The 22,163-nt window shown below is 42.7% G+C and overlaps 1 protein-coding gene across 1 annotated transcript in view; it reads right to left on the minus strand.

Moving 5' to 3' along the window:
• MMP28 (matrix metallopeptidase 28) overlaps positions 1-22,163 on the minus strand; it is a 129,711-nt gene that overhangs the window by 49,314 nt on the left and 58,234 nt on the right. The window contains exon 3 of the mRNA XM_075334186.1: positions 14,226-14,392. Coding sequence (XP_075190301.1) covers positions 14,226-14,392 — 167 coding nt within the window. The remainder of the gene's footprint in view (positions 1-14,225; positions 14,393-22,163) is intronic.

Raw genomic sequence — 22,163 nt, forward strand, 5'->3', positions numbered from 1 at the left:
TAATAATAATAAATAACATTAATAACAACATGTGAATGGCTTATGCTGTGTACTTATAATTCTTCTACATACAATGCTATATAATAACTGTATTTATGTAGTGTGAAGGGTGTTTCCAATAACGTATGAATAAGTTAGTGTTACCTCCAGGAAAGATTTCCCTGAGAAGAAAGAAGGCTGCCTGGTATTTACCATGTCTCAGGGTTGAATAGGCTCAGACAGTGTGTGCAATGACTACACACACTATCATTAGTGCACATTAATCATTAAAACCCTGTGATCCTCTTCAGACTCCAGATAAAATTCTCAGCATTTTTGAGCCTTTTCTGGGTGTGTTTCCTTCAGTTCAAGTTGACACAAAAGGCTACATGATGAAAGCATGTGTTTTAAAGGCAGCATAGCACAGTCAGCTGATCTATAGACAGAAAATAGTTGAACTTGTTCTAACACATCTTATATTTAATTGTTCAGGCAACTAGTGTATACATAAATATCTGAATAATTTGTCTGCTCTAATGGATATGTACTGTGTCAGAGATGTAGCTTTATGCTGTAACACCCAGTCATGCTAGCTAGAATAGTATTGTAGATAAACAAGGTGATCTAACAACAATAATAATACAATTATATTGTGCTCTTCTGGTATCGTATAATGCATGCCTTTAAATGTCAGCATCCATGAAACCAAACTGGAGAAGGCAGTGTAACATAAGGATTTACAGACCCCCAAGAACTCCAACTTCATCCTCCAGGTGGACAGGTTGTGACAAGAAAGACTGATGAATCTTAGGGGAGCCAGCCCAAAATTCTGGGACCACAATCAAAATACACCATGAGGAGACAAGTATTGGAACACAACAACGTAACGTTGGTTATGGCAACAGGATGTCGTCATTGCAATAAGTTAGTTTATGAGAGCTCTTTCCTTCTTAAAGGGGTGGTTTACTACTCTGCAATAGGGGCCACATCCCTGAAAAACTGATAGGGAAGGCTTTTTCTAAATACCTTGTTCAGCCAATTCGGCCTCTGATCAACGCTATTGCGGTCCGCTCTTCCTATGAAGTTACCTCCCTCCCCGGCTCTGTGACCTCTGAGATCCAGTGATGTCATGTCAACTTCCAGTTGACCTGACATCACCAAGGCAGGACCCAGTCTCCCTGAATGCATAGGCTGTGGGTGGAGTTTCTCCATTCATCACAGCACAGCATGTTGTGCCCTCTCTCCTTTGCTGCAGAGCGCCGCATGTAGGAGCGAAGTTGGGCTGTAATATGTGGTGAAACTCTGCCCAAAGCCCAGTCACGCAGGGAGACTGGGGCCGGCGTCGGTGATGTCGGGCCAACTGGAAGTTGACGTGAAATCACCGGATCTCAGAGGTCACAGAGCCCGGGGGGGGTCACTTTATGGGGATGAGCGGACCACAATAGTACCGCTCAGAGGCAGAGTTGGCTGAACAAGGCATTTTGAAAAAGCCTTCTCTATCAGTTTTACAGAGATGGGGTCACTATTGCAGAGAAGTGAACCCCCTCTTTAATATTCCACAATTGACTCTGACTGGTATTATTGAAAAGTGGTAATATTTAGAAACTAAAGCAACTCAGCCACAAAGTGGCTGACTATGTAAAGTTACAGAGAAGGGTCACTGAGTGCTGAGGTGCATTGTGCATAAAAGCTGCTAAATCTCAGCTGAAGAAAAAACTGTAGAGCTCAAAATCTCTTCTGGATTAACATAAGCAACGTTTTCCAAAGCCAAGCAGCTGCATTCAAGCTTTATATGACCAATCACAATGACAAGTGTCAGATGTAGTGGTGTACGGCACACTGTATTCTGGAGTAGAGGAAACAACTCTGTGGATTAATGAATCCTACTTCTCTACCTGCCAGTCTGATAAACAACTTAAGCAAGCATTGTTGACCTTAGGGATACCATGTTTGGTATAGGTGGTCTCCTTGACTGGAGACTGCCCTTCCCGTGGTTGTTCCTTCCCGGTGAAAGACCTGGCTAGTTTCCTGGCAGCGTTGAGAAACATGTGATGGTGTATCCGCGGCTTTCTTATTTGCATACTTCCCAGGGGGCGTTGCTCTAGAATCACTGCGTTGAGAAACACGTGATGGTGTCTCCGCAGTGGATATGTTGATCTCCCTAAGGTCAACAATGCTTGCTTAAGTAGTCTTTTACTAGGCATTGCCCCCCACTAGCCAGATTCCTCCTCCACACTGATGAGGGGCAAATACCCCAAAATGGCTGTCTGTGGATGGATACCATGTTTGGTATAGGTGGTCTCCTTGACTGGAGACTGCCCTTTCCGTGGTTGTTCCTTCCCGGTGAAAGACCTGGCTAGTTTCCTGGCAGCGTTGAGAAACACGTGATGGTGTCTCCGCGGCTTTCTTATTTGCAGTCTGATAAACAAGTCTGGGCTTGTTGAATGCCAAGAGACTATTACCTGCCTGACTGCACTGTTCCATCTGTAAACTTTAATAGAGGAGGTAAAATGCTACGGGATTGTTTTTCAAGGGTTGTCCTACAACTGTTAGGGTATGTGCGCACGTTGCTTTTTACCTGCTTTTTTGCTGCTTTTTCTTCTGCGCTGTTTAATGCCAAAATGGATGTGTTCTTCTATTCAAGCAAAGTCTATGGGAATTTGGGTTTCTTGTTCACACTATGTTGTTCAAAATGCTGCCTTTTTGTGGCAGAACTTTGGTCAAAAACTCAGCTTTGCAGTGGAAAACCCAAATGGCAAAAACAATTGACATGTTGCTTCTTTGAAAAGCTGAGTTTTTGACCAAAGTTCTGCCTCAAAAAGGCAGCATTTTGAACAACATAGTGTGAACAAGAAACCCAAATTCCCATAGACTTTGCTTGAATAGAAGAACACATCCATTTTGGCATTAAACAGCGCAGAAGAAAAAGCAGCAAAAAAGCAGGTAAAAAGCAGGTAAAAAGCAACGTGCGCACATACCCTTAGTTTGAATCAAGTGAAATCTTATAGCTTCAAATAAAAACAAGACATTTTGGACAATTGTATGCCAATAATTTTGTCTGAAAATTTTGGAGAAAACCTTTTTCTGTTGGAGCATGTCTGTAAAAGTTTGCTTAGGCAAGTTGGGTATAAAAGAACTTGAATGGTCAGCACAGAGTCCTGACCCTAACCCCATTGAACATGTTTGGGATGAGTTAGAACAGAGATTGCGAACCATGCCCTCTTGTCCAATGTCTGACTTCACAAATGTTCTCATGGATAAATAGGTGAAAATGCGCAGTCAGACTTCGAAATCTTGTAGAAAGTCTTACAAGAAGACTGGGTCCTGTTTTAGGTGCATAATCAGGATAAGCTGAATATGATTGTCTTTGGATGTGAGGTAAAATCTCTTGTATGTCCAATGAGTAGGCATCCTAATATACAATGCTTTAGGTTCAGCTGGTGACATACAGTATATGAACAAAAGGAAGGTCCTCAACACAATATATTGACTGCCAGACCACATGTTCTAAGTTGGTTGTTCTGCTCTATCTGTTGATAGCCAAACCACAAGTCTGAAGTGGAGTCTTTTGTATGAAAAGTTGGCTAACTGTGGCAACTCAATCCCTTTAAGGGATAGGGTTTTTTTAAGCCACTAGACATCACCTGATAATATGTTTCTGGTTAAAGTTCCGCAATTCCAACTCGTATAGCTGCAATTTGTAGTCTAGTAATAACAGATTATTTACATCATGATCTGCCTCTCCTAAAAGTAAAAATATTCTTAAGATTTAACCCACCTTAGACTAGCAACCTTACCAAGCACACAACACGGCCAACAATACTCTTTCCAGTTTCATGTTGTCTCAACCTTCCCTTATCCTTCCCTAGGTCCATAATACCCAAAACTCAACCACAGGACCATGGTAGGAAGTTTTTAGGATAACAAAGGTCTCCTTATGGCTTCTTGCTCTGATTGCGCAGTGCTTCTTGCTGTGTCAAGCCATGTACAGGAAGCTGTAATTAAGCGCACAGCGTTTTATGCTATTCATTAAGGTGCTGTTTGTTGTAGCCACGCTGAATGAAATGGTGACAGGTATATTAGGTCCTTATACTACTACTTTTTGGACAATAATGTTAACATCCTGAGGATTAAAATGCATTTTGATGATGTTTAATTGATTTATTGTCAAAAACAATAGTGATCTGATACACTTAATCTATCATGCTAAACATGCTGCTGTATTTATAGACAGCATGCTATAGAGTGAGGAAGCCAAGTAGATTGATGCATTTACATCAATTATATTCCTTAGAAATACTGCAGTAGAAGTATGGTGCATATGTGGGGAAGCTGATGAATAGACAGAGAAGGGTACTAGCTTAACTACAGTAATAAGCCGATCAGCCAGCCCCCTTCATAAACAGCACTGATAACATGCCAGCAAAGGAAACACTGTAATGTGTTGACCATACATCAGAAGTTGACCTGCTAGGGTCAGAGGCTGATAGCTGAAGATCGGGACATCTTTGGCAATAAAAGTAGCAAGTTAAGTTCTACCTATTTAGATTGAGAACAGATGTAAAAACATTTTTTTTTTCAACCGTTCATTATAGGAGGTTTTGTCATTTGAAGTGTAACATCTGGATGACAGATGATAAAAAAACAGACAACTAATTAAAACGCCTCCAGGGAACTAAACTTTAAATTGCATCTGTGGTGTGACATTTGACCATTACTTTGCAGTTCACTCATTGCAGCAAACCAAATGATAATATGCGTTCTATATGCAGTCATGGCAGAAAGTTGGCAACCTTGAAATTGTTCCAGAAAAGGAAGCATTTCTCCCATAAAATTATTGCAATTACACATGTTTTGCTATATACAGGTTTAGATCCCATGCAACATTTTTAATTATTTAAATAAATAATTTTAAAAAAGGACATTGCGGACCAAATTTTGATACCAATCCATGATAAAGCCGACAGCTGGGGGCTGGCATTCTCAAACTGGGGAAGCCCATGCTTATTGTTCCCCCCAGCCTAAAAAAAGCAAACTACAGCTGCCCAGAATTGTCACTGTGAGTTGTCATTAACCCTTTATTACCCCGATTGCCACCGCACCAGGACAATTGGGATAAGCCAGGTAGAGTTCTGGGATTGTTGCATCTAATGGATGTGACAATTCTGGGCAGCTGCATGCTGTTATTTTTAGGCTGTGGGACCCAAAAAGCAGCCTGAGAATACCAGCCCCCAGCTGTCAGCTTTATCATAGCTGGGCATCAAAATTGGGGGGGGGCTGCAAACCGGTTTTTCAAATTATTTATTTAAATAATTTAAAAAAAGCCGTATGGTGTCCCTCTTATTTTGATACACAGCCAAGATAAGCACACGGCTGAGGGCCGTATGTTTTATCTGTGCTTGGTATCATAATAGGGTATTTTTTGTTTATTTTTACCCAAATATAGACACGCACACAGCGTCTGTGAGCAGTGAGCCACCCTGTCACACAGGGTGGGGGCATGGTTTGACTGTAACCAATCACAGACGCTGGGACTGCCAGTAGGTGGGGGAAGCAGTGCATATGTATGAGGGTAATGAGTGGCCCCGGAATTAGCATTACAGCAGCAGACTGTTAAGAATAATGCGATTAACCCCTATCACTTCTATCATCATTATAAAGTGTATGATTCAGGTCCCCACAGACTTATATGGGGACCAGCATCAGGCCAGATATCTGGGATTAATTCCGGGCCCGAACCGGGTTTTTACTTTAAACCTAGTTGGAGTCGCCAGTCTCGGGTATTATGGGTCTGCCCATCATTAATCTTGATGTTCCTTTGTTCCTGGTGTGCAATATAATCAAGAAGTTTACAACCCATGGTATAGTAGATAATCTCCCTGCATGTGGAGGGCAGAGAAAAATTGATGAAAGATTCCAATCCAGTCCAGATAGTGGATAGCAACCCAATCAAGTATCAAAGAATTCAAGCTGTCCTGCAGGCTCGGTGTCAGCGTGAACTGTCTGTCAATATATGAACGAAATGGCAGGAGTCCCAGGAGGACCCCACGGACGACACAGAGACATAAAAAAAAACTAGACTGCAGTTTGCCAAAATGTATGTGAGTAAGCCTAAATCCATCTTGGAAAGTGTCTTGTGGACAGATGATTCCAAGATAGAACTTTTTGGTAAAGCACATCATTCTACTTTTTATCAAAAACTGAATGAGGCCACCATATTTGACTTTTGCTACTAAGATGTTTTGGAGTTGTTTTGCTGCCTCTGGCACTGGGTGTCTTGAATGTATGCAAAGCATTATGAAATCTGAAGATTATTAAAGAATTTTGGGTCCAATATAGTTCCTAGTGTCAGAAAGCTAGGTTTGCGTCCTAGATCATGGGTCTTCCAGCAGGACAATGACCCAAAACATACTTCAAGAAGCACCCAGAAATGGATGGAAGCAAAGAGCTGGAGAGATCTGAAGTGGCCAGCAATGAGTCCGGAGCTAATTCCATTGAACATCGGTGGTGATACCTTAAAATTCCTGTTGGGAGATGGCGTCTACAAATATGATAGACCTTGGAGCAGTTTGCAAAAAAATAGTGGTCTAAAATTCCAGTTGAAAGGTGTAAGAAGCTTGTTGATGATTATAGAAAGCGACTGCAGTTATTTATTCCAAAGGGTGTGCAACCATATATTAAGTTGAGAGCGCTAACAATTTTGTCCGGCCCATTTTTGGAGTTTTGTGTGAAATTACATCCAATTTGTCTTTTTGTCTCTATTTCTTTTGCGTGTATTGGACAAATAAAAAACAAAACATGTTTAACAAAACGTGTAATTGCAATAACAGTTCATTTTCTGGAACAATCTCAAGGGTACTAAGGCGGGTTTTACACGTTGCGACATCGCTAGCAATTGCTAGCGATATCCAGCGTGATAGCACCCGCCCCCATCGCACATGCGATATGTGGTGATTGCTGCCGTAGCGAACATTATCGCTATGGCAGCGTCACACGCACATACCTGGTCGGCGACGTCGCTGTGACCGCCGAACAATCCCTCCTTCAAGGGGGAGGTGCGTTCGGAGTCACAGTGACGTCACCGCGATGTCACTAATCGACCGGCCAATAGAAGTGGAGGGGCGGAGATGAGCGGGATATAACATCCCGCCCACCTTCTCCCTTCCGCATTGCTGGCGGGACGCAGGTAAGGGGATGTTTGTCACTCCTGCGGGTTTACACATAGCGATGTGTGGAGCTGCAGGAACGACAAACAACATCGTACCTGCAGTCGAACCGACATTATGGAAATGAACGATGTTACACAGATCAGCGATATTGTACGCTTCTGTGCTCGTTCATCGTCGCACCAAGGATTTACACGTTGCGATGTCGCTACCGGCGCCGGATGTGCGTCACTAACGACGTGACCCCGACGATATATCGGTAGCGATGTCGCAACGTGTAAAGCCCCCCTAACACTTTCAGCCATGACTATAGGAATGGACTTTATGCTGTAAACTTGCTATGATGCACACGATGAGTATTTGTTCATTTTCTTATCTCCATATTTTTAAGCCAAAACCAGGAGTGGATAAAAAATGTAAAAGTGGTGGTCGTGTTTCTATTAGGCTGGAGTCACACTTGCAATTAACTCGCACGAGTGCAATGCGAGAAAATCTCGCATTGCACTCGGACCAATGTTAATCAATGATGCAGCTCCCATCTGCTATTTTTTTTCTCAGTCCGATTTGGATGCATGCTGCGTTTTGGTGAGTTTATCGCGCGTGTCTCCCCAATGAAACTCTATGGGTGCATGAAAAAAACTGGATGTCACACAGACGGCACACACACCATCCTAGTGACATGCTTTTTTCTAAATACATTTATCGCATGTTGCAGAAAACACTGGAAATGAGTGAGGTCTTTCGATGTCAGTCAATCTCTATCTCTGTCTGTCGGTCTATCTCTCTCTGTCTCTGTGTCTCTCTCTCTGTCGGTCTCCCTGTCGTCGGTCTCTCTCTCTTTGTAGGTCTATCCCTCCCCCCCCTCTCATACTCACCGATCCCCGATCACCAGCGCGGCACTGCACGGCTGTCACAAAGCTCCGGCGGCTTTTCCTCTTTTGAAAAAGCCGGCCGCTCAATATTCCATCTAGTATTCACTGCTTTCCCCGGCCACCGGCGCCTATGATTGGTTGCAGTCAGACATGCCCCCACGTTGAGAGACAGCTGTCTCACTGCAACCAGTCACAACTGACGGTGGGCGGGTCTATATCATGCAGTAAATTAAATAAATAAATAATTTTAAAAAAACGGTGTGCGGTTCCTCCCAATTTTCATACCAGCCAGGGTAAAGCCATACGGCTGGAGGCTGGTATTGTCAGGATGGGGAGCGGCACGTTATGGGGAGCCCCCCACCCTAAAAATATCAGCCAGCAGCTGCGACAGTCCCTGGACTGTACCCGGCTCATCCCGAATTGCCCTGGTGCGGTGGCAATCGAGGTAATAAGGAGTTAATGGCAGCAGCCCTTAAGCTGCCATTAAGTCCTAGGTTAATCATGGCAGGCATCTCCCCGAGATACCTTCCATGATTACCCTGTAAGTTAAAGAAAATAAAGACATACACCCAAAAATCCTTTATTTGTAATGAAAGACAAAAAAAACACCCTCTTTCACCACTTTATTCAAGTCCCCAAATACCCCTCCAGGTCCAACGTAATCCACAGAGGTCCCACGATGCTTTCAGCTCTGCTACATCGGAAGCTGACAGAGAGTGGTCACAGACCACGACCGCTCTCTGTTAGCTCCCCGCAGAAACTGAAGTGAGTCGCGCTATCAGCAATGACATCACTCAGGTTACCCGCGGCCACAGATCTCAGCGGGAGGACTTCAGCTGTGGCCGCGGGTAACCTCAGTGACGGCACCGCTGATCGCGCTGCTCACTTCGGTCACTTAGGGGATTTGCGGTCACCGGTGAGACCTTCACCGGTGACCGAAAATCAGGCCCCGACACACAGACAGAGCCGCGGGATGACAATGAAGTCGGGTGACGTTCATCCGACTTCATTCTGATCGCGCGACTCTGTTTGTGTCTGCTGTCAGCGGGCATGTAGCAGAGCTGAATGGCAGATGACATAGCTGCTGAGAATAAAAACGGATCACATACGGATCAAACACGGATTGCACATGGACTACAATCATGAGAAAAATCACAGAATCGCATTGTTGTTGCATTGCACACTGCTCAACACTCGGACAGAACTCATGCTACTTTCTAGCATGAGAATCGCTCCAATTTTACACTCGCAAGTGTGATTCCAGCCTTAGGCGGGCTTTGCACGTTGCGACATCGCAAGCCAATGCTGCGATGTCGCACGCGATAGTCCCAGCCCCCGTCGCAGGTACAATATCTTGTGAAAGCTGGCGTAGCGAAAATTATCGCTACGCCGGCTTCACATGCACTCACCTGCCCTGCGACCGTCGCTCTGGCCGGCGACCCGCCTTCTTATTAAGGGGGCGGGTCGTGCGGCGTCACTGTGACGTCACACGGCAGGCGGCCAATAGGAGCGGAGGGGCGGAGATGAGCAGGATGTAAACATCCCGCCCACCTCCTTCCTTCCGCATATCCTACGGAAGCCGCGGTGACGCCGGTAGGAGATGTTCCTCGCTCCTGCGACTTCACACACAGCGACGTGTGCTGCCGCAGGAGCGAGAAACAACATTGGACCGTCGCGTCGGCGTAATTATGGATTACGCCGACGCTGCACCGATGATACGATTACGACGCTTTTGCGCTCGTTAATCGAATCATCGAACCTTTACACACTACGACGTCGCATGCGATGCCGGAAGTACGTCATTTTCAATTTGACCCCACCGACATCGCACCTGCGATGTCTAGTGTGCAAAGCCCGCCTTATACTTTTGCTCTGATTGCTCCTCTCCTGGTTTTGAATTAGAAATATTGACGTAAAAGCATTAAACATGTGCACGTGGCCTAAAATAAAACAAACTGATGCAATCTTATAATCTGCTCTTCTCTACTCACTAAATCAAATTGAAAAATAATCTAGTCTTGCTTTGAACTAACACTTGTATGAAAATATTATAACTATAACGCAATGTAAATAGTTTATATAGAAAAGTGCTTTTAGCTGGAGGTAATTCAGTAATTGGGGATCAATGAATGGATAGATAATATTCAAGACCAAATCTATTTCTTCATACAAATAAGGACAGATGGATATTTGATACTTAAATATTCTAGAATAATGTAATAACGCCATAGGCATTTTTGTGTTACTTATTATTTTAAAATGTTGGCTGAGGATTTCCAGTAAATCCACACATTTAAAGAAACACTGATTTAATCCCCTCCCGATGGGGTCATTTTCCATTTTTGCACTTTCGCTTTTCCTCCCCTTATTCCAAGAGTCATAACTTTTTCATTTTTCCGTTGACATAGCAGTCTAAGGGCTTGATTTTTGCGTAATTAGTTATACTTTTCAATGCCAACATTTATCCTATTATGTGATGTACTGGAAAGCAGGAAACAAATTCCAAATGCAGCAAAATAGTGAAAAGAGCGCAATTCCGCAATTGTTTTTATTTTACTTACACCCTTCATTTTATGATTCAATTGATTCTCCAGGTGAGTACAATAATGCAGATTCCAAACATGTACAGTTTTTGGTTTGCTAAATGGTTAAAAAAAATCTGAAATTTTAAAAAATTTGGGGTATGGAGTTGTGTGAGGCCTTGTTTTAGCGCCCCAAGACATTGTTTCTATTGATATCATTACGGGGTATCTAGTACATTATTTTTATGTTGCGTTGACCAAAAAACGCAATTCAAGTGGTTTGATATTTTTGTCAATACGCCATTTACCAATTGAACTAATTTATTTTATATTTTGATAGATTGGACTTTTAAGAATGCAGCAAAACCAAATGTGGGGTTGATTTGAATTTTTTTCTTCATATTTTTAAAAACATTTTTCCACTTTTTACTACAAGTCCATTAGGGGACTTGAACTTGCAATCATCTGATGTATAGCAAAAATCATGGTCTCCTATGATTGCCAGTGACAGGCTGGTTTTCACAGGAGTACCATTTTTAGTGTGTTGCCGCAGCAGAAAGCACTAAAATGCACAAAATTCGCACAAGACTATCAATAAAGTTTTGTCAAAGCCAAATACCAAAAAGTAAAAAAACAAAGCAGCTTTATTTAAATCATAACATATTAAAAATGGCCTAAAAACCACAGTATAATAAGAAGATAAAAACACATGTAAAAAATGCCAGTAACCTAATCTAGCTGAAGGTGCAGAAAATCTGCAACATCAAGAACTCAACTAATCATCATGGAAATGTAGCTATGTTCACATGTTGCTTTTTTGCAGCTTTTTTTTCCTGCAGGGAAAAGCTGCTCTCTTCACTAGTATTGTTATCCTAGGTACATAATAGGGAGGACGGAAGCAAGGTCCCTACAATACACACTCCCTCATGTGGCCTACCTGTCAGCGGAGGTCGGCACCCTAGACGCACAATATGGCGCCCCCACTCACCGACAACTGTCCCTACCCTTACTCTGTAAAACCCTGCAGAATAAAGTGCAGTGCTCAACAATAAAGTAATAGAAGTAAAATTAGCCGGGTTCACAAAAAACCTCTATGAATAGTGTAAGAGGTCGTAAGAGGTCACAAAAACCGAACAGTTCTCAATTAAAACACAAATATTATCAGTCCCAGATAATGCTACTTATCTTCCATAGCCTAAAGGCCCCGTCACACTAAGCAACATCGCTAGCAACATCGCTGCTAACGAACAACTTTTGTGACGTTGCTAGCGATGTTGCTGTGTGTGACATCCAGCAACAACCTGGCCCCTGCTGTGAGGTCGTTGGTTGTCGCTGAATGTCCTGGGCCATTTTTTAGTTGTTGCTGTCCCGCTGTGAAGCACAGATCGCTGTGTGTGACAGCGAGACAGCAACAACTAAATGTGCAGGCAGCAGGAGCCGGCTTCTGCGGAGGCTGGTAACCACAGTAAACATCGGGTAACCAAGAAGCCCTGTCCTTGGTTACCCGATATTTACCTTTGTTACCAGCCTCCGCCGCTCTCACTGTCAGTGCCGGCTCCTGCTCTGTGCACATTTAGCTGCAGCACACATCGGGTAATTAACCCGATGTGTGCTGTAACTAGGAGAGCAGGGAGCCAGCGCTCAGTGTGCGCTGCTCTCTGCACGTGTAGCTCCGTGCGCTGGTAACCAAGGTAAATATCGGGTTGGTTACCCGATATTTACCTTAGTTACCAAGCACAGCATCTTCCATGCGGCGCTGGGGGCTGGTCACTGGTTGCTGGTGAGCTCACCAGCAACTCGTGTAGCCACGCTCCAGCGATCCCTGCCAGGTCAGGTTGCTGGTGGGATCAATGGAGCGTCGCAGTGTGACATCTCACCAGCAACCTCCTAGCAACTTACCAGCGATCCCTATCATTGTTGGGATCGCTGGTAAGTTGCTTAGTGTGACTGGACCTTAATGCCTTGACACGTTTCCCCAAATCTGGTTCATCAGGAGGCTGATAGTTGCTCACAGAGGCTAGTTAGACCATTAGGCAGCAGACATGCTGCTAGATGTGATCGATACATTTGGGGAAACGCGTTGAGCCATGAGGCTATGGAAGATAAGTAGAATTAACTGGGGCTGTCCCTAATAACATTTGTGTTCTAATTGAGAACTGTTAGGTTTATGTGACCTCTTAGAGTATTGATAGAGGTTTTTTGTGAACCCAGCTAATTGCACTTCTATTATTTTATTGCCGAGCACTGCACTTTATGCTCTTATTTTTGCAGGGGTTTACAAGGTAAGGGTAGGGACAGTCGTCGGTGAGTGGGGGCACCATATTGTGCATCTAGGGTGCCGACCTCCGCTGTCAGGTAGGGCACAGCAGGGAGTGTGTATTGTAGGGACTTTGCTTCCTTCCTCCCTACTGTGCACCTAGTAATATGATACTAGTGAATTGTGGTTATTGATCATTTTAATGTATTTAATAAAAGTTGACATTTTAAGTTAGGGTTCTATGTTGACATTGTGTATTACTTGATACAGTAGCTATTTCAATTATTTGATATAAAAAAGCTGCTCTCTTGCCAGTAAAGAAGCTGCTTACAAAAAGAAGGTTTTGCTGTAGTTTTTTTTGGAGCAGATTATGTCTCAATTGTCTAAGTAAATTGTATAAGTAAATATTTAATAAAGTTAGTTTTACTAACTAAAAACGCAGAAAAAATGTGCTTCCTCATTTATTTCTATGGTGAAATAAATGCTGCAAAAAGTGATGAAAGACTTGACATCTGCAGTTTTCTAAAATGCAGCAGCTTTGAAAAAAAAGCAATCGTGTGCATAAGATTTGGGAAATCCCATAGTTTTTGTTTGTGCTGTAAAAAAAAAAAAAAAGCATAAAAAATGCTGCAAAAACAGCGTGTAAACATAGCCTAAGAAAGACAGTAAGGATTAGGCCTAGGAGGCCCAAAACACAACGGGTAAAATGTCCGCCGACGAGTTATTAACATTATTGTATCCAAATTGTAAACAGCAAATTAAAATAAAAAAAATAAATTATATATATATACGGTATACAGTGTGTATACTGCTCCAAAAAATAAAGGGTTTTGGAGCAGTATATATATCATAAAATACTGACCTCACATTAATGGCAGAGTATAACATCCAAATGTGAAAAATGTATCTGATAGCGGAGAAAACTTATGCAGATCCTTATTGGAATGGGAGACTAATTACTCGGCGCACTGGAATGTGATGTAGACTGCTCCAGGGAGGTCAAGATGTCACCATATCTAAAAGACATTTTCTGCTTCTCATTTTACATGGGCACAGAAGGCGAATAGGGGAATTGTTGAAACTGGCAAAAGGTCACTGGATATACAAATTCAAAGTTTGTCATCTGGTCCAAGATGGTGATTTAATAAGAATTTACCTCAGGATTTTGACATCTGGGTGGATATCTTATTCCGCTACTTCAATCCAAATTGTCTTTTATAGCGCTCATTATTCAGTTGGGCACATACTGCTTCTGCTATTTTTTTTATATGGTGTTTGTACTTTCTATTTGTAGTTTTGAATGTGTTTGTTAACCCTAAACAAAATCCAGAATTTCTGTGTAATAAGTGCTGTATATAACAATAAACTGGTATTGAGATGGTCTGTTCGCTTATTTATATAAGAAATCTGAGGCTTAACCCCAACTTACTTTTCATGGCATAGCGTTTACGGCGGTGATTCGTGTTAAATGGACCATCTTCGAGCCATTGCTTTTTACTAACATCCGTCACACCACATCTTGGCAGATGCATCTGAAGTATTGTGGCGTCATTCAAGTCTCCATTGGCCGGGAGATGTGCAGTCCACTGGAACTCTCTGAAAAACAATGTGAAGGAGAATCAGGCACCCATATGTTCATTCATTTCCATATAAAGTTAATGTTCTCCACTAACCAAGTACAATGCTCAGCAATTGAAGACAAGTCATGGATTTATAGAAATCAAACAATCGATAGACATGTTAACGATATGCAAATGATAAAATGTAAACAACATTTTAAAAACATCTCAATTTACTCAGTATCAAGTATGCGCAACATACGCAAAAATACAAGCACTCACACGCCTGCTGATGAGGTTGTTAATGGTTGTCTGTTTTGCCATGCTAAATGCACATGGCCACACTAATTATCAAGATCCACTATTGGCAGCTCCATCGGCAATTACCAACCAAAATCATTGCCCATGTACTTGATGACAGACTCTAGAGATACTGCAGGTCATGGTGCAATTTAGGCCATGTAGGCTGTTCACAGTATCATGAGCAACATGCAGCCTGGATTCGTGTAGAAAATTAAATCCTGGGACACTTTGGAGACATGGCTGTACCATTGGTTCCACGACCAAATCACTGTAACACCTTGCTGTTAATGTACCTGAAATGGAGACTAGACTGATCCAGCTGCCCTATATTATGGCTTCCCACACCATAATCCCAGGAGTAGGATCTGTGTGACATTCCTATGTGAACGCCTCTTCAAAATATTGCCCACAAAGTCTTCAGACCAATCTCTAGCTATCATTGCATCCAAGACAAAAGCAGGATTCCTTTACAGCCTGCATTGCCATTTGTGCTGTACTATGATACCCTTTGAGAGCGTTGACATGAGGTCAATGGAAAATCTATAGCTGGATGTCTGGTTCATAGCTCAATTTCATGCAAACACTTCATAATAGACAAGGTTTGAAACTTTTTGCTTTCTGCTCGGTATGGGATGTCCAATTTCACTTTCATAACAGGCTGGATCAGTCGTGGAACCAGTGATAGTGCCAGGAGTCACTTTTGAACAGAACAACGCCATGCCACATAATGTTATTTTACTGTTTGACCTAAACATGCTACCATGGCCTGCAGTGTGTTTGGACTTGTCTATAAGGCTTGGCTCCCCCACACAAACATAAAATCAGAAAAGTGCAATGAAAGAAAAAAATCAATTGCAATTAGACCAATGTTATTCAATAAAGCAGAGCAGATCTGCAATTTTTTTCTCACCAATATTCAGAATGAGAAAAACTTGCAGCATGCTGTGATTGGCAGCCTATATCAGATCACGCCATGGGCGTACCCATGCTGGGGCAGGGGGGGGCAGCTGCCCCCCCCTAGAAGCAGGGCAGGGCCGCCATCAGGGCATTACTACTGTGCCTGGTGTACCGGCCCAGTGAAGAGAGGGGGCCCGGTCAGGCCCGGGGTAATTACTTGGGTTTGTTAAGCCCCAGGCAGGATGGGCCCCTTCTCTTCACCAGGTCCCAGTCACAGGCGCAGCAGAGGGGCCCGGCCGTGTCGTTTCTTCCACTGCACACATGGCTAAATTGCATGCGAAGCCCTTCTAGGACATTGCATGCAAATTAGCCATGTGGCCGGAAGCGAGTAGCGCAGGGAGGCGGTGCGTCATCACACAGCACTGTGATGAGGTCATCACTCTGCGCCTCATCACAGTGCTGCGTACAACGTGGAGGTGGCGAGGACCTGGCATCCAGCGGGGACAGGTAAGCGCTGTAAGCTGAAGACGATCGTCGGGGTGGTGAGGTGCTGATCCCAGCCCGAGGGGGGGTGGCTAAGCTCTGCCTGGGGCCGCCCGCAGACCCGCTGACTGCCGGATCGCAGACCTGCCGACCACAGGCCCCGCCGACCGCAGACCCTCGGGCAACTGTTACTGGCCAGGACCAGACCTACCCTACTCCGGAGGGCGCAACTGACCTTCGGCTGCCAGGGGGGGGTCATTGGGTAACAGCAGCAGGGGAATGGTCGCCTTCATGACCAGCTGGACAAAACCCATAGCAGGGGACATGGTTAGGCCCAATCCTCCAGTTCCAGGATCCCACGTTCCACATGTTCAGGACTGACCCTTAGGGTCTGGCAATTTACTCTAAAACGGGCTACACCTCACACCTCCCACAGGTGTGGTATCTCTCTCCTCTCTGGGTGACTCTCCTGGCTTATCCTGTCTTCCTACCCTTTTTGTCCCGGGTGCTCCACCCCCCACTAACTCTTTCCTCACTCACATGACCTGGGAAGCGGCCGAGAACACCAGGGCCACCTTGTGACCATTCAATAACATTACACAGTAAAAACCGTAGAACTACAGGTCACAGCCAGTCTGCATATCTGGGGTGGGACGAGCCCTGCACCCCCCTACATATGAATCAGATTACAGTTGCATAACACTCAGCTCACGCTCGCAGCAGAGTCTGGGCCAAGTGTCATTAGTATATAGCAACCAATGCTCTTGCATCAGATGCTATACGTTAGTGTGACCCCGGCCTAATTGAGCACATCCGGGAGGTCATGGGTCAGCACTGCAGTTGCAAAGGGAACTTGGTGATTTGTATGGCCAAGTGCATTCAGCGTGGCAGATCATTTCTCAGAGAACCATTAATAACCTCACTGATCGCATGCCAAGGGTACAATCACTTGTATTTCTGCGTGTAGTACACGTACTCAATACCAAATAAATCGAGATATTTTGAAAGTTTTTTCATCATTTGCATATCATTAACATGTCTATGGATTCTGTGATTTCCATATTACAATGACTTTTCCTTATTGTCATTGATATATAAATGTTGAGGACTCAACAGATTATTAAAAAGAACCGCAAAGAGGCGAATAATAACTGGAGATAAATTAATCCACAACGGACAAACAATATAGGACGGGGATAATACTGATAAACCTGCTAGTTATGTCTCAGATAGGACGCATTCAGAAAACAGGAAAGGAAAGAAAAGTTATGTCTTCAATCTCAGATTCTTATGGAAACTAAATAGTTTATTGGTATAATGGGGATTATCTTTTATGGTACTCAGCTGGACTTCTGTTATTTATAACTATTCCATGATGGTCTATATATCTGTAAGGACTTTTTTCCCCACATATGTCAGTGCTTTGTGCTTACACCCCTCAATAGTTTTTCCTTCATACTTTCCATCTTTTATTGCACTTCCCAATTTTGTCGCCTTCTGTTTCGGACTACATTACACTATAAATCGTGCATCATATTTAGACAACTGATATGCCGTCATGACTTTCACCATGCCTCACTGTCCTGAATTTGTAAAGCAGATTTTATCATTGATAAAACTAAAAAAAACTAATATAATAAAATTGTCATAATATAATAGAAAACATATCCTATATTCATCCTATACAATTCGATTTTTATATGACAATTGCTGTCGAATCTTTGGGATTTTTACATGTTTGTTCCAGAGTTAAGTCCCAATTTTTTATTGCACTTGCACCTTTGACTAGTTATTGACGTTTTTACTTGTTTTTGATTTACATCATATTTTTTATGTTTCTATTATGTTTTTATTAGTCATATTAGGGCTTGTTTTTGTGTGACAATTTGTTCTTTTGAATGACAACATTAATTTCACATTGTTATGTACTGGAAAATTAGAAAAATCTCCAAATATGGCAAAATTGTAAAGAAAACGCATATACTGTACTTATTTTTTTGGGGGCTTTTTTAACGGCAGTGTTTATGCAGTGAAAATGACCTGGGACTATGATTCTGCAGGTCAATATGAAACATGCAGAGGTATTTTTGTTTGTTTGTCTGGGAGGGAAAGGGTTTTTCTTTCTTTCAACCATATATTTTTTTTAATTTTCCATCAACATGGCTGCATAACGGCTTGTTTTTTGCAGGGCAAGTTGTACTTTTGAATTACACTATTAATCTTTTCAATTGATGTAATGGAAAGCAAGAAAAAAATTCCAAGTGCCACAACAATCTGAAATAAGTGCAATTCTGCCTTTGTTTGTTGGGCTATTGTTTTTACAGCATTCATTACATGATAAAAATTACTGGGCTATATGCTTCCCAGGTCTGTACGACTACAATGATACCAAACAAGCATTGGGGGGGTTTTGTTTGTTTTTTCTAGTGGTTAAAATTTAAAAAAAAACCTCTTTGCTTGTGTTCCATTTTCAAAGGCCTGTAACAATTTACATTTTCAGTCGATGTGAGGGCTTGTTTTTTGCACCAAGAGCTAATATTTCGATTGATACCATTTTACGGTAGATACAATCTTTTGATTGCCTCTTACATGTCTTTTGCATTCTTGCAGTAGCCAAAAACACATGTATTTTTTTTATTTCTTTCATTTTGATGATGAAAAGGCAAAACCTTTGTTAGTTTGTTTTTTTCTGTAGTTTTAAAAACTTTGTTTGAACTTTTTACTGTATTTTGTAGTCCCTTTGGGGGGACTTGAACCTGTACCTTCATGACAGGCATGGGAGTTGTCAGCAGACTCCCAGCCATCATAGAGATCTACCAGGCACCGATGGGCGGTTAGAACGGCATGTCCTCTGGGCTGTGCGCTGTAAATGCTGTCACCCTATCGCAGCTGGTAGAGGCAGATGATGGCTGCATAATAAAACCTACATCTGCTGGCAATGATGCAGGCTCAGTTCCTTAGCCCGCATCACAAACCAGGAGCTAACATGATGTAATGGTATCTCATATGTCAATAAAGAGGTAAAGGCAGATAATGGGTATATACCAGCCATCATCTGCCAGAAAAAATGTTGGCTAAAGGGTACTTTACACGCTGCAATCTCGCTAGCGAGATCGCTAGCAAGCGTACCCGCCCTGTCGGTGGTGCATCACGGGCACATCGCTGCCCATGGCGCACAACATTGCTAGGAACAGTCACACATACCTGCCTAGCGACGTCGCTGTGACCGGTGAATTGCCTCCTTTCTAAGGGGGCGGTTCGTTCGGCGTCATAGCGACGTCACTAAGTGGCCGCCCAATAGAAGCGGAGGGGCGGAGATGAGCCCACCCACCTTCTTCCTTCGTCATTGCCGGCGGCGGCAGGTAAGGAGATGTTCCTCGTTCTTGCAGTGTCACACATAGCGATGTGTGCTGCCGCAGGAACGAGGAACAACCTCGTTACTGCACATACAACGATATTTGGTGTGTGAACAACCTCTCCAAAACCAACGTTTTTTACCACTTTTGCGATCGTTGAAGGTCGCTCGTACGTGTCACATGCTGCGATGTCGCTAACGACGCCAGATGTGCGTCACAAACACCGTGACCCCGACGCTAAATCGTTAGCGATGTCGCAGAGTGTAAAGTACCCTTAAGATTCTGAACCTACATCGAAGACCGGGACCTGACATTGGATGTAACATATCCAATGTTGTGGATGTAAGCAGTGAAGAGTTAATTACGTTGGACCTGCTGGGTTGTTTTGGGGGTACATTGGTGAAAGAGGGTGTCTGTTTTTTTATTATGTAAAATAAAGTATTTTTGTGTGTTTTTTTTCTTTTTACTTACAAGTAATATATAGACACCTCTCCATTACCAACCCAGGGCTAGATGGCATGATGAAAAATCACAGCTGACATCAACCCCATATTTTACCCTGATTGCCACCACACAGGGGCAATCGGAATGAGCCAGTAAAGCGTCAAAATTGGTACATCTTGTGGATGCGACACTTTTCGGGTGGCTGCAGGCTGCTATTTTTAGGCTGGGGTAGGCCCAATAACCATGCCATGAACCTTTCCAGCATGATAATACCAGTCCCACGCTGTCTGCTTTATCTGTGCTGCTATCAAAAATGCACAGGGGTACATGTAATTTTTTTAATTATTTATTTAAATAATTAAAAAGAAATGTTATGGGGGAGCCTCTAGTTTTGGTACCCAGCCAAGATAAAGCACACAGCTGGGGGCCGCAGCCCCCAGCTGTCTACCTCCGCTGGTTATTACAAATAAATAGGGGATCGCACGTCAAAGTGGTGAAATACAGGTCGCTTCTGGGAACATTATTGTCAGAGATACATCCAGGCATCTTTCCCATGCTGTTCCCATTATATTTCAGTACTTTTCCATCCATTTCAGCATTTTAGCAGCCCGTCAGACATCCTGGGAGGTTCTGCAGGAAAATTATTTGAGTTTTCCATTGACAGGCATTAGATTCATTATTCGAGATGAATACATGAAGAGTATGAAATATTTGAGACTAATAATCTGAACCCGAATATTTTAACATTCGCCTATCACTATTGGAAAGTAGTTAATTTGTGCAATACGTGACTTTTTGCTCTAAAATGGCGCAAAAAAAATAAAAGACAAAAATAAACAGCATTTTTGCTTTTACGCAAGATTCATGCACCATTTTTAAGGAAACCAGACAAAAAAAGTAAAAGAAATGATGAATTGGGCCCTTCTTGTAACACCTATAGTAGTTTGAGTGACCATAAACATGACTACATAGTGGACGTTATTATGGGAATAAAGCCATGTAATAATCATAGAATATTGCAGGACTGAGAAATGATATATTACGTGTCGCGTTTTATTTCATATACATACACTACCCTACATCTGCATTCTGACAATTTTAATATCTACCTATAGCTGAGCCCCCTCGCATGTATACAGCTGCTACATGAATGCCCTTTATTGTATCAGATTTAAGGCAGCTGTTGTGTTCAATGTACACAAATCAAAGTATTCTGCTCATAAAATGCACACCAGCCTACCAGCAGAACGTATCCAATGTACAGAACGCTAAACAGATCCATTGTTGTTGCAGGAAGTCACAAGTAAAAAATGTAAGTGACCAGTAAAAAATATGTGATATATGAAGTATGTGGTTTATTCAGAAAAAAATCACTTCTTGGCTTAGTGGTGTGCCAGACATCCTCTGGACACAGCTGTCTGCATCTGATACATACTTTTTAATACTAATCAGGATAATTTTGGAAACTATCCAATTTAGTAATAAAAACAAAGTAAGGCTGCAGAATGGGCATAGGACAAGCATAAAAGAAAGGCAAACCTCATCATTACATTATTATAGAAGTGCAGAACATATTCTTCAGCTTCATTGACGACTTGCCACAAAATGTGACCACTGCAACCAATCACAGACCACAGTTGCCACTTGTCAACAAAACAAGTAATTGCTGGAAACTGGTAAACAAACTTGTGGGGCACCAGGGAAATATTATTATAGGTGGAGCAGAATATTGGCAAGTATACAGATTTGTTTCAATTTTACACTAACCACTGTGCCTTTTCCCTTATTGACTACTGTATTCTGCTGCATGTATCTTCCATGTGCAGTACTGCACAGAAAGTCTGCATCATATCCATCCTGTGCAAATTTACCACTAGTGAACCCTGTATATTACAGCAAGAGTAATACTGCAGGGGCCGCACAAAATTATCAATGTGAAAATGAAGCAGCTATATTTGGTCAAACAATTAATTAACTCACCCTTATTGTTGTGGTTGAAGCTGCTTCTCTTTGGTGCGGCTGTGATGTTCGGTGATACTTATGGTGCTTCTCACAGCTGTTTTTCTAGGTTTGTCTTGGTCTAAAGTGCAGTCAACTCTTTGTGATAATGAGATTGGTAAACCATATCATCACATAACAGACGCTGGGACAGCTGTATATACATCACATAGGAGATGGTAGTACTGCTGTATATACATATCAGGAGACACTTACATCACAGGAGACACTGGGGGCACATACATCACATGAGGGGCTGGGGACATGTATATGATCCCAGCCCCTCCTGTGATGTATATGCTTCCAGCCCCTCCTTTGATGAATATG

Source organism: Anomaloglossus baeobatrachus, chromosome 2, assembly GCF_048569485.1.
Source record: "Anomaloglossus baeobatrachus isolate aAnoBae1 chromosome 2, aAnoBae1.hap1, whole genome shotgun sequence".
Taxonomy (NCBI): domain Eukaryota; kingdom Metazoa; phylum Chordata; class Amphibia; order Anura; family Aromobatidae; genus Anomaloglossus; species Anomaloglossus baeobatrachus.